This window comes from Anomaloglossus baeobatrachus, chromosome 4 (genome assembly GCF_048569485.1).
Source record: "Anomaloglossus baeobatrachus isolate aAnoBae1 chromosome 4, aAnoBae1.hap1, whole genome shotgun sequence".
Taxonomy (NCBI): Eukaryota; Metazoa; Chordata; class Amphibia; order Anura; family Aromobatidae; genus Anomaloglossus; species Anomaloglossus baeobatrachus.
This window is the reverse complement of record NC_134356.1, coordinates 185,360,176-185,386,702: the sequence shown is the minus strand read 5'-3', so window position 1 is coordinate 185,386,702 and position 26,527 is coordinate 185,360,176. Positions and strand designations below refer to the sequence as shown.

At 47.4% G+C, this 26,527-nt stretch overlaps 1 protein-coding gene across 1 annotated transcript in view; it reads left to right on the top strand.

The window, feature by feature from the left end:
- The first annotated feature begins 22,641 nt into the window (after positions 1-22,641).
- Positions 22,642-26,527, top strand: part of LARS1 (leucyl-tRNA synthetase 1) — a 165,435-nt gene continuing 161,549 nt past the window's right edge. The window contains exons 1-2 of the mRNA XM_075344601.1: positions 22,642-22,714; positions 26,400-26,512. Coding sequence (XP_075200716.1) covers positions 22,709-22,714; positions 26,400-26,512 — 119 coding nt within the window. The 5' untranslated portion in view covers positions 22,642-22,708. The remainder of the gene's footprint in view (positions 22,715-26,399; positions 26,513-26,527) is intronic.

Genomic DNA, 26,527 nt, shown 5'->3' with positions numbered 1-26,527 from the left:
CCTTCACTTTGGGGAAACGGCCTTGGTGGCGGGAGAGCAAAATGTCTTCCATAAAGATTTCATCCAATTGCCGAATTTTTTAGAACTTGAGAATCATTTGCTCGGCCAAATGCCCCAATGTCAACGGCCAAAAATTTATAATGTGCATCGGCAATTGCCATTAGCACAACAGAATTTTTTTTTTTATATAATTGTAGTACTCAGATCCAGTGTTTTGTGGCTTAAGAATCCTGACATGTTTGCCGTCCACGGCACCGCAGAATTTCTCAGCTGTATCCATCCATTGCTGTGCCGTGGGGTGAGGAATATATTCATCTTTCAAACATTCCCACAAAGCCTGGCATGTGGAGTTGACGATTCCAGAGATTGTAGAAATCCCCACTCGGAATTGAAAGTGTAAGGAGGAGTATGATTCTCCAGTAGCGAGAAATCTGTAAAAGAACAAAAAGGAAAATAATCAATCATACATGGAAAATAATTACATTACATTTTGTGTAACACATGCTTACCTCAAATTAACGAGGAGACGCTCGGCAGGACTAATTGCCTTACGGAAAAATGTGTCTCTCCGCTTGATAAACGGATCCACCCGCTCCAACAGACGATTAAACGTTTCCTCAGGCATGCGCACATAGTTGACAAATTTTTCAGGGTGCCTTCTCAATTCAACGTAGAGAGTGTGGTAGACACCACGGAAAATCCGGCTTTCATTAATGGGGTGAACCCAATAGCGACGCCGCCTACGTTGAAGACGACGTTGCTGTTGTTCTACGGAAAATCGATACGCCAAGACATTTGCTTGATAGGAGTATTCGATGTAGGCTTGGACGATCTTCCCCGTTATGACATCCATTTCTCTCCTTCTCTGGGCTGTCTTAGATAGACTGTGCCTCCTCTCATATATATACACTGGAAAATGCAAATTTCATGAGGAACGCCCCTTAATTATCCAATTTGAAAAAAAACGGATCCCGACGGATTCCGTTTTTTTGACGGATAACTGATGCATAATGGATGCAACGGACGTAACGGATCCGTTATTTTACTGGAATCCGTTAACGGATTCCAGTACAATAACGCGTCAGTGGGTCCGTTGAAGATCCGTTGGTTGACGGATGCGTCGTTTTCACGCAGCTACTGGCCTGACGGAGTCCTGCCAATGCAAGTGTAAAACTAGCCTTACAGTGACTAAAAAATTAGAAGCTGAGGATTTAACCCCCGGCATTTAAATAAAGGAGTGCAAGACCTTGCAATTTTGCCTATCCCAAAGAGGAGGTTTAATCGCAGATGGCATTGCTGCTTCAATGAAACAGAGAGAGACACTGCTATTAGAAAATAACATTCTTCTGGCAGCTGTTTATGTGGACCCAAGTCATCATATACTGTATACTGCTTGATGATCAACAGCTTACTAAAGAAAAAGAAGCTCTGATTGAGGTAGCTATCAGGATGAGTGGCTATAGGATGGTGAAGAGCAAGAGGAATTGCAAGAGGCCTACTGCTGCCATATCGTCAGTCTTATCTGATGAGTGTCACGGTCATCTCCCTGCTGTTTAGAGACTAGTGACAGCCTTAAAACTGGAGCCTCCCATCTCCATCCAGACTCCTCATTTAAACGAAGTTTCTTTTTCTTTGGAGTCTCATGAGTTAATTTCAGTTTTTGTTGACAGCAGCTCGTAGCAGTGCAGGTCAGCTGTAGCTGCTTTGAGCCCACGCCCATTTAGGTTTAAATACTGGAGCTTTCCCAGCAGTCCTTGTGGCTGTTAGAATTAATTTCTAATGTGGCCAGCCTGGGGAAGGAGCTGCTGAGGAATTGTCCTGTGCCCATCCATCCGCAACTTTACAGTCTGTCTGCTGCTTTGAAGTTTTGTGTTTGTATCCTTCTGTGTTGTGAATGTCATCTGAGTGGGTGCTGGTGTGGAGCGCCTTCTGGTGGCCAGGAATGGTAATGAAGCTGAGTCTGAATCTGTGACTGAAACAGGTGATGGACTTAATTAGAAATCCAGGAAGTTCTATTGCAGATCAGCCTAGTGTATTTAGGTAAGCAGTTTCTGCCTGGTGGCCGCCAGTCATTGCTGTTTCCTGCTGCTTCTGATGATGGCTGGGAGTTTTCTCTTCAATTTCTCCCATTTAGGGCACGCTCACACGAGCTTGAAAAACGGATGAGTGCAATGCAAGAAAATCTTGCATTGCACTCGGGCCAATGTTAGTCAATTAGTGAGAGCAGTTGGTCAGCTTTTCTCGCATCCAGATTCTCCTACAGCCGTATCCCTCACACCCATATAAGTGAATGGGTGTGAAACATCGGACTGCACTCGGATGTTATCCCAGTACAGTGTGATATACGCACAGGATGACAATGGAGAAGATGGGGGTGGATTAAACCCTCCCTCTCCTTCGCAGCGCCCACCCTCAGCCTCACAGTTGTGAGCCAATCGCAAGATCGGGTGACAGTCGCATGACACTTGGCTCATGCTCGCAGCAGAGCCTGAGCCGGGTGTCATTAGCATATGGCATCCATTGCTTTTGCATCGGATGCCATATGCTAGTGTGAGTCCAGCCTTATTCTGTGCCTGAATCTACTCCAGATAAGTTTGCTAGTTTCTGTGCTTAATTGCTGGAATTGTACTTAAGGGTGTTTCTGCTTATTCCATTTTGTTCTTTGTTTGGTTTCTTGTATATGAGGATCTGTCTCTCTGCTTTTGTGAGCAGAACAGTTCCTCCAGCAAGAAAGGGAGCTTGCTCCCTGTTCATGTTTGGATTCTTTGCACTTTAGATTATTTGTTCTGTGATTTTGTTTCTTCCCATTATATCTGCAGTTCTGTTTAAAGTATCTGGCACAAGAGTATGTGATATAGCGGGGGAAGACTGTGTGGTCTTAGGATTTTTTTTTCTATTAGGAGTTTGGGATTTTTTGCAGGTTTTTTTGCTGGCCGCAATCAGTTATCTGTCCTGTCTTGTTGTATCTAGTAAGTGGGGCCTCACCTTTGCTAATCTATATTTTTTATTTGTGTATTGTGTTTTCTTACATCACCGTTGTTACATGATGGGTGCTTGCTATTTCTTTGGGGACTGCTCTGAAGCAAGATAGGATTCCTCATTTCTATCTTTGAGGTGTAGCAAGTTTCTTCGGCAGTGACGAGGTGTCTAGGTGTGTTAGGGACATCCCACTGATACTTCAAGTGTTGTCCGATAGATAGGGAATTGCGGTCAGTTTAGTTTCCAACTACTCTTGTGGTTTTGTTTTTTCTTAATAGGATTTTTTGTGATCGTCCACGGTTACCAGTTCATAACACTTCTGTTTATTTCCCAGTCTGTCTTTCATTTCTCGCCATGTTTATTAGTGAAGTGGCAAGTCTAGTGAACTCGTCGGCCTACTCACTAGGCAGGGTGAGTTAAGGGCCAGTTGAGGGTCCAAGGTATCATGCCCGCCGACAGGTTAAAATAACCTCTATAGGGACGCTAGGGTGCTCAGGAGTCAGATTGAGGTGAGTTCAGGAAGTGTCCCCTCACCCTAGCGGCAGGGACCTCCGTTGTATCGTGATCCCAGTGTTCCTTCTTTTTGTTGGTGGTGTTTTTGTAGTGCGTCAGACACTAGTCGGTCTGAACGCGTGTGTCACGCATTACATACGGACATCTCCTACTTCGTGTGTGACAAAGAGTAGTTGTGTCATCCAGGCCTACTTCTCTATATCTTCAGCCTCACCAGATGAGTTTAATTTTGAGATATATTTGTATGAAATGTTCATCAAAACTGACTGTGCACAAGGCAATTCTTTTATACCCTGAAATTATTAGAGATGTTGCCCATGTGGTTACGGCTTTGCCACCAACCCAAGTTAGTGTAGAGAGTTATTTCTCTGGCCTTAAAATATTTAGATCAGATTTGAGGTCATCTATGAAGGAGGATCAAATGGAGGTGATACTATTTCTCAAAACAAATTGATAGACTGCACAAATGTTATTCAGTATGTTTTGTTTCCACTTAATACACAGTTTATTGCATATTTACAATTTAAGTTTTGTGTTCTAAAGTTGTATTTTAATAAATATATTTTATGTTCTATCTAAATAGCTTAATTATGGGATCATTATAATGATTATAAGTCTGATGTTTGGTGAGCACCTTGGAGCCCCAGGTGTGTCACAAAATTGTATAGCGTTGAGCCGTGAAATTTTTTTTTTCCAACACAAAATTGTTACTTCAACCCGAAATCTTTTATTTTAACAAGAGTAAGAGGAGTAAATTGTATTATGCCATTTCTCTTGAGTACGCTGATACCGCATTTGTGGTGGAAATCAACTATTTGGTCGCACCACAAGGCTCGAGAAGTAAAGCGCGCCATTTGATTTTTGGAACACAGATTTTCTTATTTGCAGACTCTATTTGCAGTGCCCCTAGGTGCCAGAACAGAAAAAACCTCCTCAAGTGACTACATTTTGGAAATTAAACACCTCTGGGAATTCATCTACGAGTGTAGTGACAATTTTGTCTCTGAAAAACACCAATCCTATCAAATGCAGTGAATTTTGCAGAATTAAAAATTGCAAATAAGTACATTGTAGTGCCCATACACTGTGCTCAGGTCATGCGTCTGGAAACCTGCACCTTGTAAATTAAGTGGGCTCTCCTCATTACAACAATGTCAAACATGTGGATGCTGTGGTTTAGGCACACTGTGATGCTCAGAAGTGAGGAGGGCATTTGGATTTGGGAGAACAGATTTTGCTGGATTTCTTTTTTGACAGAGGGAGCTATAGCGTATTTCCAGAGCCTTTGTGTGACCAGTAACATGGAAGCCTCTTACATTTCCATTCACTATAAATGAAGCAGCAGAGTTACTCTGAACTGAGTCTGGCCTCTATTTAGCAGTGTCCTATTCAGAAGAGCACAAATAAATGCATTTTTTGGTATATTTGTTGTTTTTTTTTCTTTCTTAGTCCCTGTATGGGACTTTAAATTTTTCGGTGTAATGCTTTGCCATGCACCAGCATAGCAGTACATTGTACTATCAGTGTCAGACTAGCAGACTGCTGCTGGCTGGGTTTGAGAGGGCACCGTACATTGCATACCCGAAGGTCATCATGTGACCTCCAGCTGCCATGACAACCCTCGGCTCCCCCATGATCGTGTAAGGCCTTGTGTGCACTAGAAAATGGAATTTTCTTAAGAAAATTCCGCAGGCACTGAAAGATTTCGGCACCCACGGAAAAAAAACGCACCAAAATCCGCATGCGTTTTGTTGCAGTTTTTCCTCGGGTTGGTACATGTGTTTTAATGCATTCAATGCAATAAAGTACATTGAAAAAAAGAAAGAAAAAAAAAAGTAATTTCCTTCTGAGATAGATATAGATACTGTAATGGATAGATAGATAGATAGATAGATAGAATGATAGATAGATAATTGATAGATAGATAGATAGAGTGAAACAGAAGAGGGCCACTTAGCAATTATAATGGCAACAACTCAAACAATTATGAAACCAGAGAAGAGTCTTTAAGCTTGCCAAATAACAAATATACCCACACAAGCCATAATTATGAAAATACAAAGTTGTTTTATTATTAATAAATAATAGTAAAATTGTAAAACATGCAGCTGTCAAAATCCGCCTAGTGCGCACAGCATTTTTTTTCCCATAGGATTTGCTGGTGAATCACTGCAGAGATGTTATGAACATTTTCTGCAGCAAAACATGAAGCAAATCCGCGGGAAAATTCGGCAAGAGCGCACAGGGCCTTACAGTTAAGGGTGCTTTACACCAGGCAATCTATCGTGCGATAGATCGTCGGGGTCACGGTTTTTGTGACGCACATCCGGCATCGCTGGCGATGCCGGCCTGTGTGACACCTCCTAGCGACGCAGTATCGCTCACAAATCGTGAGTCGGGTACTGCTCGTTAGGTTCCATAATATCGTTTACTTTAGTTGACCATCGTTTCCGTGGTAGCACACGTCGCTCCGTGTGTCACCATGGGAACGATGAGCAGCTCACCTGCCTCCCGCGGCCGCCGCCGGCTCTATGTGGAAGGAAGGAGGTGGGCGGGATGTTTACGTCCCGCTCATCTCCGCCCCTCCGCTTCTCTTGGCCGGCGGCCGTGTGACGTCGCTGTGACGCCGAACGTCCCTCCCACTCCAGGAAGTGGACGTTCGCCGCCCACAGCGAGGTCGCACGAGAGGTAAGTATGTGTGACGGGGGTTACTAACTTTGTGCGACACGGGCAGCGATTTGCCCGTGACGCAAAAAGGACGGGGGCGGGTACGATCGATTGTGAAATCGCACAATCGGTCGTACCGTGTAAAGCAGGCTTAAGCGAAGGAGTGCACTGCATCTGACTAATTTCTATGTGCCGCGATTGATCATAGTATATAGAAGATTGCAAAGGATTAACATCATCAGGACCTGATCCAATCAGATCCCAATGATGTCTCTGGGCAGAACTACCATTCTGCACAGGAAAGCCGGCGATTGTGGCACGAAGGGGGCGCAATCCTGTTCTGACCGCTGACTATTTAAAAACGTAAGAGCTGTACTGAGCCCAGCAAGTGCTGATGTTTATTTACCGTTGGCGGTAGGGAAGGGGTTAAGAATAGAGGTGAGCTACCTTTGCAAGTTCAGTTCGCAAGGCACATATGAACCTTAGATAAGGTTCAGTTTGTAACACTGACTTGAACTGAATCTCAATGGAAATCAGTAATTGGGCAGTTCATGTCTCTGCCCACACGCAGCCAGCCATAAGTAGAACACTTCTGGGGAAGAGTGGGTGGGGTTTTAACATTTTTTTCTGTGTGTGCACACTACATCAGATCATGTTGATTTTACTCCCGATGTGAGCAGTTCAGACACTGTACATGGCTCGCACAGGGCTGAGCATCACTCATACATACCCAAGCATAGTGCTGCCCGCTTGAGCGGTTTGCACTCGTAACTCACTTGAACTTCAAACCCAAACTTTGGTTTCTTTTGGAAGTTTGTTTCCGAACCCAAACCTCAGATTCACTCATCTCTAGTTAAGAATTATCCAGTTGTCCAGGATTTGAAGGTAAAGATGTTTAGTTGATAGTGCTGGAATCTTCCCTATACTTCATGCTTTTGTAATAGCCAGCAGAAAGAATGCCTTCAGGGTATGTGCCCATGCTGCAAATTTGATGCAGAAATTTTCTGCATGAAATATGCATTTTTCTGCCAGAAGTTGCAGGCCATGTATTTTGGTGCATTTTCATGCCATGCGTTTTTTTTTAATGAAGTCAAAGGACTAAAAAAAAAAAAACACAAGAAAAAAAAGCCCCAACAATTGACATGCTGAAATTTCTTTTTTTTAAACAAAATATGCATGGAGGTGGCTCTATATTAGCCTTAATCACTGCCGCTGAGGCTTCTCGGGCCATTTTTCCTGACAACTCTTAATAGCTCATCCCTATCTTCTGATAAAACATAGTAGCTCTTTCCCTTCTCTGGAGGGACCACTGCTAACTCTTCATCTTGGTCTGAGTCAAAGGACTGATCCTCTTCCTTAGAACTCTGCTCCATCTCCCATCTTGGTCTTTTATGGCGGGAGCTGGAATTTGACACCTGAGGAAGAACTAAGCTGGAGACCGTCACTTGTACTTCTTCTCTAATCATAGACCTCATGTCCAATAGGAAAGATGACTGCTTTCTCTGATTTTTGATGTATAGTCGCCAGAGAGCCATTTTGGATATGCTTCTGGTAACTTGTACTTGCACACCACACATCTAAGGTTTATATTATCTTAGGGTTATTGTCACCCTTTTGTCATCCTCCTGCTTCATGTGGTCTATGGTGGAATGTACACTGCACTCCAGATCGCGAGATGGAAACCAGAAGTGCATTCCATGGTGGAACGCACACACTGCACAGCTCCAGAAACTGTATCGCGGCTCTCCTTGCAGGACTCAGAGTCCTCATGCAGAGGGAAGTGGCCCGGCGCCAGGAGGCTCAAGCCGCTCCACTGGTGCAGCTTAAGGGATCTTTCTTCAAGAGGTGTTGGCCCCATACCTCTTAAGAGGAGGAAGGAGAGGGATGGGCCCCCTGTTCCCATCCACAGGTATGTTTTGTGCCACAGTGCCTGCCTCTTATGTCTATCCTCCATTGGGACAAGAAAAACACTGAGAATGTTGGGGTGGGAGGTACCTTTTAAGCTCGGGTACTCCCTGTCTCTATAGAGGATACAATGGACAACTCCTGTGGTCCTTCGTGTGGGACGACCTGGAAAAAAATGTTCTTGTATTAAGATAATCTTATATATGTATCCTGCTATGTACTGTGTCTGACTGTACAGAGACATGGTCTGATCATACCAAAGCTCCTGGGCAGGGGAGGAAGTAAAAAAGTATAAAGACATTACAGCACAGGTGTGCAAATGTTTTACCTTACAAAAACAAATAGCTACGATCCCATGCTGTAATGTCTTTATACTTTTTTAATTCCTCCCCTGCCCAGGAGCTGTGGTATGATCAGACCATGTCACTGTACAGTCAGACACATCCATTACACAGTACATACAAGGACACATATATAAGATTATCTCAGCACGGGAACATTTTATTAAACACATCCAATTGTGGAATTGTTATTATTCCAAGATCTACTGATTAAAATTAACTTTAAAATCAACTTTCGGAGCACAGGGAATAACACTCGGCTTGCACTTCAAGTTGCGTCAGTGTTAAGTATCAGTGCAACAGACTCTCTCGCTAGTGTGCACCCTAAAAATAAGGTATTGCGATATGTAGGGAAACTAAATCTCCTGAGCCACAGCCTTGACTTCATAGGAGTACAAAGATGGCAACGATGGGGACCTTCATTAAACCCCTTCCTGTCATAACAACCCATCGCCACTCCATGACTGCATTAGGAAGAAAGGCAATGGGTACTCAATCACAAACATTTGCGGCATCTAAATGATCATACAGAAGTGGTTATAGGTAGGTGCTGTCTGTGTAACACAACCAGTATCTACCATGGATGGAGTGGGCTCAGCTTTTAAAGCATAACTTGTTTTTATTTTTAGTCCATAAGTCAATAGTTCACATGAAAATAAACAACTTTGTAATATGTTATCAGACAAATCTGCTGCCTTCTCTGCCAGAACTCTCAATTGTAAGGTACAATCTGTATTCAGTGAGGACTTTCGCATTACTGAGAAAGGAGAGAGCTGCTACTGAGGAGATTCTATGATGGAGGGAGGAGCTAGATGCTGAGCTCTGCCCACTCCTCTCTCTTCTATCTACATAGAATCTAATCAGTACCAACTGCCATCTATAATCTCAGTAATGGGAAAGCCTCCACTTAAAATGTCAGTTACGCTTAAAGTCTGCTCCATACACCTGTGACCTATATCATAAGTTGAGTTAATGTGTAATTTCAGGAGAACTTGCACCAGAATATCTGCGTCTGCCTCTAGTTTCTTCCTTTCCATACAATGCTATGAGGTGTAACTATTCTATCTCAGTAATTAGAAAATCTGCATTAACTGAAGACAGATTTTACTCTGAATTCTGAGATTTTAAGCTTTAAAGATCAGTCTAGTAGGAGAAAGACAGATATCTGATAAGATACATAAAATGTCTCTTTTTCTTGTATACCGCAATACCTGCGCTAAAGTCTCGACTACATTTGGGCTGGTCTGTAATGAAGTGGTTTTGAGCCACCTCCTTCATGTTATTTGCATTTTGGTGGTGTGAGATCAGTTGACTAAAGTCATTTAACCCCTTCACCCACTGGCGATTTTGCGTTTCTCCCCCTTCTTTCAAGAGCCATAACTTTTTTATATTTCTGTCAATATAACCATATGAGGGCTTGTTTTTTGTGGGGTGAGATGTATTTTTGAATGGCAAAATGCATTCTACCCCATACTGTAGTGAAAAATGGGTAAAAAAATCCAAGTGCGATGAAATTGCAAAAGAGCTGCAATTTCATGAATTTTTTTTAGCTTTTTATTTACCGTGTTCACTATACGGTAAACAGTATGATTCCCCAGGTCAGTACGAGTTCATAAACATGTATAGTTTTACTTTTATCTCAGTGGTGAAAAACAATTCAGAAGTTTGTCCAAAAAAAGAGTTGCCATTTCCTGACACCCGTTGCGTTTTCATTTTTCGGGCTCAGTGACGACGGCTTATTTTGTCCATCTTGAGCTGACATTATAAAATTATACTATTTTTGGGTAGATACTATTTTTTTAATTAGCTGTTATTGCATTTTAATGCAATATTGCAGCGATAAAAAAGTGGGCTTTATCTGTGTTGGGTATCACAATATCGTGGGACCCTAAACCAATTTTATTTATTTAGTTTTATACCACGATAGACCACCAGAAATTGCCTGTGATTCCAACAAAACACAGATGCTGTCTGGGGGCGGGATCTGACTGCAGCCAATCAGACACCAGTGAGCGGGGAACGCAGCAAATATGCATGAGGCTAATGAGTCGTCCCGGAAGAAGAGTGATCAGCGGCGGGAGCTGATCCCGGGTATCACTAAAACGCTGGTCAAAAACACACAAAGAATTGACATGCTGCTTCTTTTTTTCTGCACCCAAAACTGCAAGGAAAAACGAAACAACGTGCGCACAGCATTTCTGAATTCTCATAGCCTTTGCTGGGGAAGAAAATGCATGCAATCTTTGACGACAAACCACCTAAAAACGCATCACGAGCACAGTGAGCGCCTTCATTCACAGGAAACATGTCACGGCAGTGACAGGGGTCATCAGCTGACCCCACGCTGCCACGTTAACCCAATGGCACACCATGATCGCATCACTGGGCTGCTGATGGCGGCGAAAGAACAGCGAGTCCCCGCCGAAGCACATTAAATCGCTCTATCAGATTTTGACAGTGTGATCTAAGAGGCTAACAAGTGTGGGTCGATCTCCGATCCACCTGCGCCTGTTAGCCACAAATATTACAGCAGGCTTGCTGTGGGAGTCTGCAGTAACCGAAGGGAGGTGACCTAGGACGTACATATACATCCTAGGTCAGAAAGGGGTTAAAAGGAATCTGTTACCAGCTTTTTGACACCTTATCTGAAAGCAGCATAACATTGGGGCAGAAATCCTGTCTTTCACTTATTGGTCTACTTAGTGTAGGATCATAGAATGGTAGAGTTGGAAGGGACCTCAAAAGTCATCGGGTCTAACCCCCTGCGACTGCAGGCTTTCCTAAATCATCCCAGCTGTATGTTTATCCAGTTTCAGCTTGAAGATTTCTATTGATGGAGAGCTCACCACCTCCCGTGGTCGCCTGTTCCACTCACTGACTGCCCTCACTGTCAGATAATTTTTCCTGTCTAATCTGAATCTCCTTCCTTTAAGTTTCACCCCATTGTTTCTTGTACTTCCTTGTGCTAATGAGAATAGGGTAGTTCCCTCTGCACTGTGACTTCCTTTCGGATATTTGTAGACCGCTATTAAGTCTCCTCTCAGCCTTCTCTTTTTCAAAATGAACATCCCTAGTTCTTTTAGCCGTTCTTCATATGACATGGTTGCAGACCTTCTACCATCTTGGTTGCTCTACTCTGGACTTGCTCCAATATATCGATGTCCTTCTTGAATTGGGGTACCCAGAACTGTACACAGTATTCCAGGTGAGGTCTGACCAGGGCAAAGTATAGGGGAATAATTACCTCTCTTGATCTAGATTCTATGTTTGTCTTGATACATCCCAGAATTTTGTTGACCTTTTTAGCTACAGCCCTGCACTGTTGGCTCATGTTGAATCTGGGATCCACTATTATGCCGAAGTCCTTTTCCCTGGTGCTATCCCCTAGCTCTATTCCTCCCATACTATATATGCGTCTTACATTTCTTTTACCCAGTTGTAGGACTTTGCATTTGTCCCTGTTAAACAGCATTCTATTCTCCTCGGCCCATTGATTGTCTAGATCCTTTTGAATATGTTCTCCCTCCTCTTTAGTGTTGGCTACTCCTATCTTGGTATCATCTGAAAATGTTATGAGTTTCCCAATAATTCCCTTATCCAGATCATTTATAAAGATATTACCGTATTTTTCGGACTATAAGACGCACCAGATCATAAGACGCACCCTGGTTTTATAGGAGGAAAATAGGAAAATAAAATTTTTAAGCAAAAAATGTGCTCATGACACTGTTATTTGACGAGGATCTGCTGCTGACATTGTATGGGAGTAATTAAAAAAAAAAACAAAGAAAAAACGGTGTGCGGTTCCCCCAATTTTGATAACCAGCCAAGATAAAGTCTCACAGCTGGGGGCTGGTATTCTCAGGCTGGGGAGACTCACATTATTGGGAGACCCCCCAAGCCTAAAAATATCAGCCAGCAGCCTGACGTGTGTGGAGCCGTGTGTACAGCGATGACGTCATCGCTGTGCTCACCACTCTCTACACAGATCACCTGGAACACAGACAGGAGGACACCGTGATGCTGCAGGGGAACGGAGTATACTTATTCACTGCCCCCCGCGCTGATGATGGTGCACAGGGGGCAGTGAATACAGCCGCACATGATCACTCCAGGCTGTAGTTGCCTGGGATGATCAGGCGAACCGGCTCTTTAGTATGCGCGCATCCCCCGCCCATCATCCCGCCCACTTGTCAGCGCCGGCTTCAGGGCTGAGAGATGATGGGTGGGATAATGGGCGTGCATATCAAATGAGTGGGCCCATGTGGTCAGAGTAGCGCTGCTACAGTCTGCTCCTGCCTCTGGTGACCCGCTCCACGACCACCGCACCAACCTTCACCAGCTCCACCACCACCGCACCGCAGCCATCGGACTATAAGACGCACCCCCCACTTTCCCCTAAACTTTGGGGGGGAAAAAGTGCGTCTTATAGTCCAAACAGCACTGGCCCCAGGACAGAGCCTTGAGGCTCCTCGCTTTTGACTTTCCTCCAGGTTGATGTGTATCCATTTAGTATTACTCGTTATGCACAATCATTAAGCCAGTTGTGAATCCATCTGATTTTTTGTAAATTCCACCCTTGATCATTTTTTCAATGAGGATGTCATGTGATACTATGTCGAATGCCTTACTGAAGTCAAGGTATACTATATCCACAGCATTCCCCTGGTCCAACCATTCAGTGACTTTGTTGTAGAAGGAAATCAGGAAGGTCTGACAAGATTTATTGGTCATAAAGCCATGCTGGCTTTGGTTGATTATGCCTTCCTATCCAAGTACCTAAGTAAATGTTCTTTGACAATTTGCTCAAAGATTTTTCCTGCAATAGAGGTCAGGCTAACTGGCCTGTAATTCCCTGGATCCTCCTTTTCCCCCCTTTTGTAGATTGGAAAAGGGCAAATGTGGTTCCTATCTAGAGGGACCTCTCCTGTTTCCCATGACTTATTGAAGATTATTGCAAGTGGTACTATTATTTCCTCAGCTATCTCTTTCAGGACTCTAGGGTGTAAATAGTCTGGACCTGGGGACTTTGCTTTCTTTAACTTGGCTAAGTGTTTTAATATCAATTCTTTGCTTATTGTCAACTTGGACTCCTCCTGACCATCACTTCTGTCATGATTATTGTTGATGCTTGCATTAGTTTTTGGGAGAAGACAGATACGAAATACGAGTTTAGTAGCTCCACCTGCTGCTCTATCTTGTTGACTGTTTCACCTTTTTGATTCTACAGACTCCTATGGTCTCCTTCACTTTTCTTTTGCTTTTCACATACTCCCAAAATCCTTTTATCTTACTATTGGCCTTTTTTGCAAGCCTCAATTTGTGTTCGGCCTTAGCTCCTTTGACACTTGTCTTGCAGAGTCTGCAAACTGCCATGTATTTTTCCCTAGGTATAACCCCCATCTTCCACTTGATGTATGTTTTCTTTTTAAGTAGGTGATGTAATTTTTTGTTAATCCATCCTGGTTTCTTTAGGACTTTCCCCTTTTTCTTCCTATTAGATATTGTTAGTTCTTGTGCATTAAGGATTCCCTTACGGAACATTTCCCATCCTTCGTGTGCAGTTTTGTGCCTAAGAATTAGGTGCCATGGAATTCTACCAATCTTTGCCGTTAGGTCCTTGAAATCCACTCTGCTAAAGTCAAGTCTTGAAGTCTATGTCTTCTCAGGTGTTCCCCCATCTTGCAACCCCAAATACAAGGAAAGCATGATTGCTAAGTCGCAGTGTCCTGGCTACCCTTAAGGGGGCTTTACACGCTGCGATATCGGCACCGATATCGCTAGCGAGTGTACCCACCCCCGTCGGTTGTGCGTCACGGGCAAATCGCTGCCCGTGGCGCACAACATTGCTTACACCCGTCACACGCACTTACCTGCCTAACGACGTCGCTGTGACCGGAAAACCGCCTCCTTTCTAAGGGGGCGGTTCATGCGGCATCACAGCGACGTCACACGGCAGCCGTCCAATAGCAGAGGAGGGGCGGAGATGAGCGGCCGGAACATGCCGCCCACCCCCTTCCTTCCTCATTGCCGGTGGACGGAGGTAAGGAGATGTTCGTCGCTCATGCGGTGTCACACATAGCGATGTGTGCTGCCGCAGGAACGAACAACAACATCGCTACTCACCAGACAACGATATTTGGTGTTTGGACGACCTCTCCAACACCAACGATTTTTACCAATTTTGCAATCGTTGTAGGTCGCTCGTACGTGTCACACGCTGCGATGTCGCTAACGGCGCCGGATGTGCGTCACAAACACAGTGACCCCGACGATAAATCATTAGCGATGTCGCAGAGTGTAAAGTACCCCTTAGTCCCTTCACCATATCCTCGCTGTTTGTTATGACTAGGTCCAAGATAGCTGTTCCCCTTGTATTTTATTCTACCTGCTGGGAGATGAAGTTGTCTGCAAGGTAAGATAAAAATTGGATAGAGCCTTTAGGTCCTGTGCGCACTAGAAAAAGGAATTTTCTTAAGAAAATTCCAGAAGCTCAGTAAGATCTCCGCACCTGCGGGAAAATACCGCACCGAAATCCGCATCCAAATCCGCATGCGGTTTGTTGTTTTTTTTGCTGCGGATTTTATGCGGAAATGCCGCAGCCAGCGTCGGACTGGCTACTGGAGGAATCTCTAGTAATACCAGGCTTGGCCGCGGTTACCTGCACTGAACTCCGGAGCTCAGGTGGGAGCCTAGACTAAACTGCGAGCGCCGAGTGATTGATTCCCCGGCGATTGCCGTTTAGGTCAGGCCGGGCTGATCTCCGGAGTGCAGCCCGGCCTCTCTACAGCTGTCACCTGCAATCGCCGGGGAATCAATCACTCTGCGCTCGCAGTTTAGTCTACGCTGCACTCCGGAGCTCAGGTGACTGCTCCGGAGTTCAGTGCAGGTAACTGAATCCAGGCCTGGCATTACTGGAGATTCCTCTGGTAGCCAGTCCCGCAGCTACCTGCGGAAAAGAAGTGACATGCAATTGTTTTTGCTGCGGGAATCCCACAGCAAAACATGCAGCTATCAAAATCCGCCTAGTGCGCACAGCATTTTTTTTCCCATAGGATTTGCTGGTGAATCACTGCAGAGATGTTATGAACATTTTCTGCAGCGGAACATGCAGCAAATCTGCGGGTAATCAGCGGGAAATTCCGTCTAGTGCACACAAGGCCTAACTCTTACCTGTGAGGGTTTCCCAATGAATGTCTGGGTAGTTTAAATCTCCCATAATCACTATTTCATGTTTTTTTGAGAAAGTGGAAAAAAGTGAAAAAATGTCATCCAAACCCTCTGATTAACCCGGTGGTCTGTAATTTTGATAAAATCACTGTTTAATCAGCAGTAGATTATCAATCCAGGACAACCTGATGTGCTACCACGTAGTCCAGCATATTCATGAACTCTAGATCAGCAGAAGAGAAAACATTGATTTTATCAAAATGACAGCAAACAGCTGACACAATTGACAAATCCCTGGACTCAGGGTCTCTGTCTCTACATTAAGCTGCTCTCAGATGAGGCAGTAAAGACCTTGTGACAAATTCCTTTAAGGCCTCCTTCACACGTACGTGTCTCCGGTACGTGGTTGGTCCGTTTCCTCACGTGCCGGAGACACGGGCACACGTAGACCCATTAAAATCAATGGGTCTGCGCACACGTGCGTGTTTTCCTATGGACCGTGTGTACGTGTGGAGCATACGTGTCCCCCACATGTAGACATGTCCGTTTTTCTCCGGCATCACGGGTGTCACATGGCCTGCACGTATGTGATCCGTGTGAGACGCATCGGAGAAAACACACGTGTTTGTAAAGAAAAAAAATCTATACTCACCTTCTCCAGCACTGCTGTCTCTGCCGCTGCTGTCACGTGCTTCCGACCCCAGCTCATTGTGCTCATTGCATATTCACTTCACTGCGGGCGGAAGCAGCAGCAGCAGCGGGGAGTTGGCAGGACCGGAAACCGAAGATCAGCACCACGGACAGCATTGCCAGGGACTGGTGAGCAGAAAGTTCCTGTTCTCCGTGTGTTATCACGGATAACACACGTGTGCCATAAAAACGGCACACGGAGGACAATACGCACCTTTGACACGTCCGTGAAAAACGTGCGTGATTTTCACAGACGTGTAAAAGAGGAATTAAAGGGGTTGGCTACTTTCTCTTGATAGTACATCTTTCCTCACAAACTGCAATGGACTTGTGTCCATAAAATAATGGCTGGTGGAGTGTCACATGACCAGTCTTGTAGAAACGCAGTTTTTCCCTGTGCGGTGTTTAACAATCTGAAGCTGCCTAGCCGCACCCGCTGCCAGGAGGAAATGAACCACGATCCCGGTAGTGACTGACACCTGCCTCAGCACTAGAGCCTGCTGTCAGTCTGTGCTTTGAAAGCTGTTACAGCCACCCCACCCTATGACTGAAATCTCGAGACTGCCGGGAGGAATAAAGACCATTACTTCCAGGCAGTGTGGCTTTCAGAATGCTAATAACTAGCAGATTAACCCCATATCTGCAGGTTAAGAGCGTATTTTTGCATGACAGGTTCCCTTTGACACTTTAGAAATACTAGTTTATTTATTCAAATCAGTAGAAATGTGCCCACTTTCGTGGCAGCTCTTATGCCCCGAACCCATTTTGATCAGTGTAAGTGGAATAATGCTTTACAAATAGCAGATATTTCTTTGGGATAATGATCATTGTGACAGGCTGCAATGTCTGAAGACGTTTGGACAAGTCTAGAATTAGCGGCTTCAGATGCAGCAGATCATTGTGTGTCTTGGTGGTGTAAGATCAGGGACCCAAAACTGTGTAATCCTTTACAAACACCAGGTGCTTATGGGAATCTGTGAAAATTGACTCTGGCCATTTTTATGCCCGTTTGGGCCAATTTGTAGGGAAATGAATATTATGTGGGCCATCCCTGTGTGTTGGTAGTGGGAGATCTGCGGCCAAAGTCATGGAACCCTTTTGATAACGTCAATAGGCTTGATACGTGATAGGCGTCGGTGCCCATTTTTGTGCCACTTGTGTATATTCTTATATTTTCTGTAGCTGCTTTGAAGCATAGTCACCTCTGGGCACCTCACTGCAGTGTATTTTATTATTAGCTTCATTTTTGCTCATTAAAAAACTTGTAAGAATTAAAAAATACAACTTTCAATGAAATTTCTGAATAACAAACAAAATTCATCATGGTGTGCTGTCTGTATACCGAGCGGATGAGGGCTGCATGGTAAGTGGCTCCATGGTGGGGTGGGGAGGCTGTGTAAGGGATTCCATGGTGAGGGGTCCTGGATGGTGGAAGGCTGTATAAAGGATTCCATGGTAGGGTGGGGAGGCTGTATAAGGGATTGCATGGTGAAGGGTCGCATGGTGGAAGGCTGTATGATAAGGGGTCCTGCATGGTGAGGGGGGCTGTATGGTAGAAGGCTGTATAAGGGATTCCATGGTGTGGGGCCCTCCATGGTGGAAGGCTGTATAATAAGGGGCCCTGCACATTGAGGGGTCTTGCACGGTGAGGGGGCTGTATGGTGGAAGGCTGAAAAAGGGATTCCATGGTGAGGAGGCCTGCATTAAGGAAGGCTGTATAAGGGGCTGTATAAGGGGGCCTGCATGGTGAGGGGGGCTGTATGGCGGAAGGATGTATGATAAGGGGCTGAATAAGGGGCCCTGCATGGTGAGGGGGGCTGTATGGTGGAAGGATGTATGATAAGGGGCTGAATAAGGGGCCCTGCATGGTGAGGGGGGCTGTATGGTGGAAGGATGTATGATAAGGGGCTGTATAAGGGGGCCTGCATGGTGAGGGGGGCTGTATGGTGGAAGGATATATGATAAGGGGCTGTATAAGGGGGCCTGCATGGTGAGGGGGGCTGTATGGTGGAAGGATGTATGATAAGGGGCTGTATAAGGGGGTCTGCATGGTGAGGGGGGCTGTATGGTGGAAGGATGTATGATAAGGGGCTGTATAAGGGGGTCTGCATGGTGAGGGGGGCTGTATGGTGGAAGGATGTATGATAAGGGGCTGTATAAGGGGGTCTGCATGGTGAGGGGGGCTGTATGGTGGAAGGATGTATGATAAGGGGCTGTATAAGTGGGCCTGCATGGTGAGGGGGGCTGTATGGTGGAAGGATGTATGATAAGGGGCTGTATAAGGGGGCCTGCATGGTGAGGGGGGCTGTATGGTGGAAGGATGTATGATAAGGGATTCCATGGTGAGGGGTCTTGAACGGTGAGGGGGCTGTATGGTGGAAGGCTGAAAAAGGGATTCCATGGTGAGGAGGCCTGCATTAAGGAAGGCTGTATAAGGGGCTGCATAAGGGGGCCTGCATGGTGAGGGGGCTGTATGGTGGAAGGATGTATGATAAGGGGGCCTGCATGGTGAGGAGGGCTGTATGGTGGAAGGATGTATGATAAGGGGCTGTATAAGGGGGGCTGTATGGTGGAAGGATGTATGATAAGGGGCTGAATAAGGGGCCCTGCATGGTGAGGGTGGGCTGTATGGTGGAAGGATGTATGATAAGGGGCTGTACAAGGGGGCCTGCATGGTGAGGGGGGTTGTATGGTAAGGGATTCCATGGTGAGGGGTCTTGAACGGTGAGGGGGCTGTATGGTGGAAGGCTAAAAAAGGGATTCCATGGTGAGGAGGCCTGCATTAAGGAAGGCTGTATAAGGGGCTGTATAAGGGGGCCTGCATGGTGAGGGGGGCTGTATGGCGGAAGGATGTATGATAAGGGGCTGAATAAGGGGCCCTGCATGGTGAGGGGGGCTGTATGGTGGAAGGATGTATGATAAGGGGCTGAATAAGGGGCCCTGCATGGTGAGGGGGGCTGTATGGTGGAAGGATGTATGATAAGGGGCTGTATAAGGGGGCCTGCATGGTGAGGGGGGCTGTATGGTGGAAGGATGTATGATAAGGGGCTGTATAAGGGGGCCTGCATGGTGAAAGGATGTATGATAAGGGATTCCATGGTGAGGGGTCTTGAACGGTGAGGGGGCTGTATGGTGGAAGGCTGAAAAAGGGATTCCATGGTGAAGAGGCCTGCATTAAGGAAGGCTGTATAAGGGGCTGTATAAGGGGGCCTGCATGGTGAGGGGGGCTGTATGGCGGAAGGATGTATGATAAGGGGCTGAATAAGGGGCCCTGCATGGTGAGGGGGGCTGTATGGTGGAAGGATGTATGATAAGGGGCTGAATAAGGGGCCCTGCATGGTGAGGGGGGCTGTATGGTGGAAGGATGTATGATAAGGGGCTGAATAAGGGGCCCTGCATGGTGAGGGGGGCTGTATGGTGGAAGGATGTATGATAAGGGGCTGAATAAGGGGCCCTGCATGGTGAGGAGGGCTGTATGGTGGAAGGATGTATGATAAGGGGCTGTATGGTGGAAGGATGTATGATAAAGGGGCTGTATAAGGGGGGCTGTATGGTGGAAGGATGTATGATAAGGGGCTGTACAAGGGGGCCTGCATGGTGAGGGGGGCTGTATGGTAAGGGATTCCATGGTGAGGGGTCTTGAACGGTGAGGGGGCTGTATGGTGGAAGGCTAAAAAAGGGATTCCATGGTGAGGAGGCCTGCATTAAGGAAGGCTGTATAAGGGGCTGTATAAGGGGGCCTGCATGGTGAGGGGGGCTGTATGGCGGAAGGATGTATGATAAGGGGCTGAATAAGGGGCCCTGCATGGTGAGGGGGGCTGTATGGTGGAAGGATGTATGATAAGGGGCTGTATAAGGGGGCCTGCATGGTGAGGGGGGCTGTATGGTGGGAGGATGTATGATAAGGGGCTGTATAAGGGGGCCTGCATGGTGAGGGGGGCTGTATGGTGGAAGGATGTATGATAAGGGATTCCATGGTGAGGGGTCTTGAACGGTGAGGGGGCTGTATGGTGGAAGGCTGAAAAAGGGATTCCATGGTGAGGAGGCCTGCATTAAGGAAGGCTGTATAAGGGGCTGCATAAGGGGGCCTGCATGGTGAGGGGGCTGTATGGTGGAAGGATGTATGATAAGGGGGCCTGCATGGTGAGGAGGGCTGTATGGTGGAAGGATGTATGATAAAGGGGCTGTATGGTGGAAGGATGTATGATAAGGGGCTGTATAAGGGGGCCTGCATGGTGAGGAGGGCTGTATGGTGGAAGGATGTATGATAAGGGGCTGTATAAGGGGGGCTGTATGGTGGAAGGATGTATGATAAGGGGCTGAATAAGGGGCCCTGCATGGTGAGGGTGGGCTGTATGGTGGAAGGATGTATGATAAGGGGCTGTACAAGGGGGCCTGCATGGTGAGGGGGGCTGTATGGTAAGGGGTCTTGAACGGTGAGGGGGCTGTATGGTGGAAGGCTAAAAAAGGGATTCCATGGTGAGGAGGCCTGCATTAAGGAAGGCTGTATAAGGGGCTGAATAAGGGGCCCTGCATGGTGGGGGGGGGGGGGCTGTATGGTGGAAGGATGTATGATAAGGGGCTGAATAAGGGGCCCTGCATGGTGAGGAGGGCTGTATGGTGGAAGGATGTATGATAAGGGGCTGTATGGTGGAAGGATGTATGATAAGGGGCTGTATAAGGGGCCCTGCATGGTGAGGGGGGCTGTATTGTGGGAGGATGTATGATAAGGGATTCCATGGTGAGGGGTCCTGCTTGGTGAGAGGGGCTGTATGGTGGAAGGATGTATAAGGGGCTGAATAAGGGGCCCTGCATGGTGAGGGGGGCTGTATGGTGGAAGGATGTATGATAAGGGGCTGAATAAGGGGCCCTGCATGGTGAGGGGTCCTGCTTGGTGAGGGGGGCTGTATGGTGGAAGGATGTATGATAAGGGGCTGTATAAGGGGGGCTGTATGGTGGAAGGATGTATGATAATAAGGGGCTGAATAAGGGGCCCTGCATGGTGAGGGGGGCTGTATGGTGGAAGGATGTATGATAAGGGGCTGTATAAGGGGGGCTGTATAAGGGGGGCTGTATGGTGGAAGGATGTATGATAAGGGGCTGTATAAGGGGGCCTGCATGGTGAGGGGGGCTGTATGGTGGAAGGATGTATGATAAGGGGCTGTATAAGGGGGGCTGTATAAGGGGGGCTGTATGGTGGAAGGATGTATGATAAGGGGCTGTATAAGGGGCCCTGCATGGTGAGGGGGGCTGTATGGTGGAAGGATGTATGATAAGGGGCTGTATAAGGGGCCCTGCATGGTGAGGGGGGCTGTATGGTGGAAGGATGTATGATAAGGGGCTGTATAAGGGGCCCTGCATGGTGAGGGGGGCTGTATTGTGGGAGGATGTATGGTAAGGGATTCCATGGTGAGGGGTCCTGCTTGGTGAGAGGGGCTGTATGGTGGAAGGATGTATAAGGGGCTGAATAAGGGGCCCTGCATGGTGAGGGGGGCTGTATGGTGGAAGGATGTATGATAAGGGGCTGAATAAGGGGCCCTGCATGGTGAGGGGTCCTGCTTGGTGAGGGGGGCTGTATGGTGGAAGGATGTATGATAAGGGGCTGTATAAGGGGGGCTGTATGGTGGAAGGATGTATGATAATAAGGGGCTGAATAAGGGGCCCTGCATGGTGAGGGGGGCTGTATGGTGGAAGGATGTATGATAAGGGGCTGTATAAGGGGGGCTGTATAAGGGGGGCTGTATGGTGGAAGGATGTATGATAAGGGGCTGTATAAGGGGGCCTGCATGGTGAGGGGGGCTGTATGGTGGAAGGATGTATGATAAGGGGCTGTATAAGGGGGGCTGTATAAGGGGGGCTGTATGGTGGAAGGATGTATGATAAGGGGCTGTATAAGGGGCCCTGCATGGTGAGGGGGGCTGTATGGTGGAAGGATGTATGATAAGGGGCTGTATAAGGGGCCCTGCATGGTGAGGGGGGCTGTATTGTGGGAGGATGTATGGTAAGGGATTCCATGGTGAGGGGTCCTGCTTGGTGAGAGGGCTGTATGGTGAAGGGCTACATAGTGGGGGCTCCGGCTGGTTTGGGATGTACCATTGTGTACCCAGTATACGGATCCTGGCACTACGCTCACCACACAGTGCTAGGGTAACCTGCCTACAGTTACACACAACCACTGTCCTTTGCCGCGGTGCACTCTGGTTCTCCCCGGCTGTTCCGATTGGAGAGCTAGGCTGACATGGGAAGAGTACTACTGATGCAACATCCTTCCCGCTGCATGCTGGGAACTGTAGTCCTGCATGAGTTCGTTGTCATGTGCTGGGTGTAAGTGTACACTACAATGCCCGGCATGCTTCGCAGGGAAGAGTCTTGGTTTCCGCTCTGTAACCGGCAACGTGTGTGACAGAGAAGGGTAGCAGCCTGGGCTGTGCAGAGCCGACACCATGACGGTCAGTGGCACATCATACATAATACTAGGGTGCATTGTACTGTGTGTTGTGGTGGAGGAGGTCACATACTTACAGCACTGCATATAGGTGATAGGAGTGGTGATGGTAGAATAATGACAGCAGTGATCAATACACTGGACATCTATCAATGAGGAGCTCATTATAATGTAGAGAACCCCAATATGACAGCTGTCAGTGGTGGCAGATCAGTAATATCCACTGGTGACAGGAGCAGTCCACTGTGTAGACCCCCAATATGACAGCTGTCAGTGGTGGCAGATCAGTAATACCCACTGGGGACAAGCAGCACAGGGTGTAGACTCACAATATGACAGCTGTCAGTGGTGGCAGATCAGTAATATCCACTGGTGACAGGAGCAGTCCACTGTGTAGACCCCCAATATGACAGCTGTCAGTGGTGGCAGATCAGTAATACCCACTGGGGACAAGCAGCACAGGGTGTAGACTCACAATATGACAGCTGTCAGTGGTGGCAGATCAGTAGTACCCACTAGTGACAGGAGTAGCTGGGTGTGGACCCCCAATGTAATGTCTGTCAGTGGTGGTAGATCAATAATACCCATTGGTGATAGGCAGCAATGCAGGGCGCAAACCTCCAATATGACAGCTGTTAGTAGCAGATTATTATTATTATAGTGCCATTCATTCCATGGCGTTTTACATGTGAAAAGGGGTGTACATAGACAAGTACAATAATCATGAACCATAGAAGGCACATACTGGTACAGGAGGAGAGAGGACCTTTCCTGTGAGGGCTCACAGTCTAGAGGAGGAGAGAGGACCCTGCCTGCGAGGGCTCACAGTCTACAGGAGGAGAGAGGACCCTGCCTGCGAGGCCTCACAGTCTACAGGAGGAGAGAGAACCCTGCCTGCGAGGCCTCACAGTCTACAGGAGGAGAGAGGACCCTGCCTGCGAGAGCTCACAGTCTAGAGGAGGAGAGAGGACCCTGCCTGCGAGGGCTCACAGTCTACAGGAGGAGAGAGGACCCTGCCTGCGAGGCCTCACAGTCTACAGGAGGAGAGAGGACCCTGCCTGCAAGGCCTCACAGTCTACAGGAGGAGAGAGAACCCTGCCTGCGAGGCCTCACAGTCTACAGGAGGAGAGAGAACCCTGCCTGCGAGGCCTCACAGTCTACAGGAGGAGAGAGGACCCTGCCTGCGAGGCCTCACAGTCTAGAGGAGGAGAGAGGACCCTGCCTGCGAGGCCTCACAGTCTAGAGGAGGAGAGAGGACCCTGCCTGCGAGGGCTCACAGTCTAGAGGAGGAGAGAGGACCCTGCCTGCGAGGGCTCACAGTCTAGAGGAGGAGAGAGGACCCTGCCTGCGAGGCCTCACAGTCTACAGGAGGAGAGAGGACCCTGCCTGCGAGGCCTCACAGTCTACAGGAGGAGAGAGAACCCTGCCTGCGAGGCCTCACAGTCTACAGGAGGAGAGAGGACCCTGCCTGCGAGGGCTCATAGTCTACAGGAGGAGAGAGGACCCTGCCTGCGAGGGCTCATAGTCTACAGGAGGAGAGAGGACCCTGCCTGCGAGGCCTCACAGTCTATCAGGGGTGGGTGAGGATACAGTAGGTGAGGGTGGAGGTGGTCGGACAGCATATAGTGGACTGAAGGTTACTGCAGGTTGTAGGCTTGTCTGAATAGGTGAGTCTTCAGGTTCCTTTTGAAGGTTTCTATGGTAGGCAAGCATTTGATGTGTTGTGGTAGAGAGTTCCAGAGTATGGGGGAGGCACGGGAGAAATTTTGTATGCGATTGTGGGAAGAGGAGATAAGAGGGGAGTATAGAAGGAGGTCTTGTGAGGATCTGAGCTTACATGCAGGTAAGTACCTGGAGACTGGGTCACAGATGTATAGAGGAGACAGATTGTGGATGGCTTTGTATGTCATGGTTAGTGTTATGAACTGGAGTCTTTAGGCAATGGGAAGCCAGTGAAGGGATTGACAGAGTGGCGAGGCCAGGGAATAGCAGGGGGAACAGGTAGATTAAGGCCGCTTTACATGCAACGACATCGCTAACGAGATGTCGTTGGGGTCACGGAATTCGTGACGCACATCCGGCCTCGTTAGCGTCGTCGTTGCGTGTGAAATGCAGGAACGACCGTTAGCGATCAAAATTACTTACCTAATCGTTGATCGTTGACGCGTCTTTCCTTTCCCGATTATCGTTGCTGTTGCAGGACGCAGGTTGTTCGTCGTTCCCGAGGCAGCACACATCGCTACGTGTGACACCACAGGAAAGAGGAACATCACCTTACCTGCGGCCGCCCGCAATGAGGAAGGAAGGAGGTGGGCGGGATGTTCATCCCACTCATCTCCACCCCTCCGCTTTTATTTATTTACTGTGAGAGGCGCTATTGCAGACCGCTGTTCCCCGCTCCGTGACCCCCGGGTCTCTGTGACCTCGGGGATCCGGTGACGTCAAGTTAAGTTCCTGACACCGCGGCCGGCCGTAGTGTTCGTGATTGATGGGCTGTGGGCGATGTTTCACCGCTCATCACAGCCCATCAGCTCCCTCCTCCCTTACAGCAGAGCGCTGCAAGCAGGAGACCCGCTGAGCTGTGATGAACAGTGAAACACCACCCACATCTCAGTGAGTCAGGAAGACTGGGGCTGGCCGCAGTGTCCGTGAGTGACGGGCTGTGGACAGTGTTTCACCGCTCATCACAGTCCATCAGCTCCCTCCTCCCTCACAGAAGGCGCTGCAAGCAGGAGACATGCTGGGTGATGAACGGTAGAACACCACCCACAGCCCAGTGACTCAGGAAGACTGGGGCCAGTTGCAGTGTCCGTGAGTGATGGGCTCTGGGTGGTGTTTCACCGCTCATCACAGCCCATCAGCTCCCTCCTCCCTCACAGAAGGCGCTGCATGCAGGAGACCCGCTGAGCTGTGATGAGCGGTGAAACACCACCCACAGCTCAGTGAGTCAGGAAGACTGGGGCCAGCCGCAGGGATGTGACATGTCCAGAACTTGACGTGACATCACCGGATCCCCGAGGTCACGGAGCCCGGGAGTCACTGAGCGGGGAACAGCGGTCTGCAGTAGCGCCTCTCACTATTGCACTATTGCAAACATAAGGTATTTGGGAGAAACTTTGTTTCTCAATATAATATCGATCTAGAAAATAAAAAAATATGGGTGAACCACCCTTTTAAGTTTCCTTGCTTTTGGAGGGTTTTAATGTTTATCATGCAGCATTTTATCACCATTACACTTTTTTACCTTTCGATCATGCCTCTTAGTTTTACACAGGCTTTGTTAGAAGACCCTTCTCACAGTGCCTGTTGTATACACAGTGCCCCCATACAGTGATCATTTTCTTTAAAGCTGTATGCGTATCATAAAGCTCATTGAAGGGGTTCGGTACTTGGCTTAGATCCTCGGCATACTTATTGTCACATCCACTGGATAACATCAGGGCTAGTAAAGGTAAATTGTGCACACGTCAGTATTTGTAAGTGAACACCAGGAGTGGGTGATAAATACAGAAGTGGTGCCCATGATTCTATTATGCGTTTCCTCAGATTGTTCCACCAAATACTCAACGTGTGAACATGGCCATATTGTTAGTGCTCTTGTTTGATTTTTTTTTTATGTGAGATCCTGCTCTGAGTGTAACTTTCTGGGATATCCAATTCCTTCTCACGCTAATCTGTTGCTTTGGTAGGAACGTAAGGGAACGGCGAAGGTTGACTTCCTTAAGAAAATTGAAAGGGATATTCAAAATCAATGGGAGAATCAAAAGGTTTTTGAAGTCAATGCTTCTGACAGTCAGAACAGGTAAGTCCTGGCGTA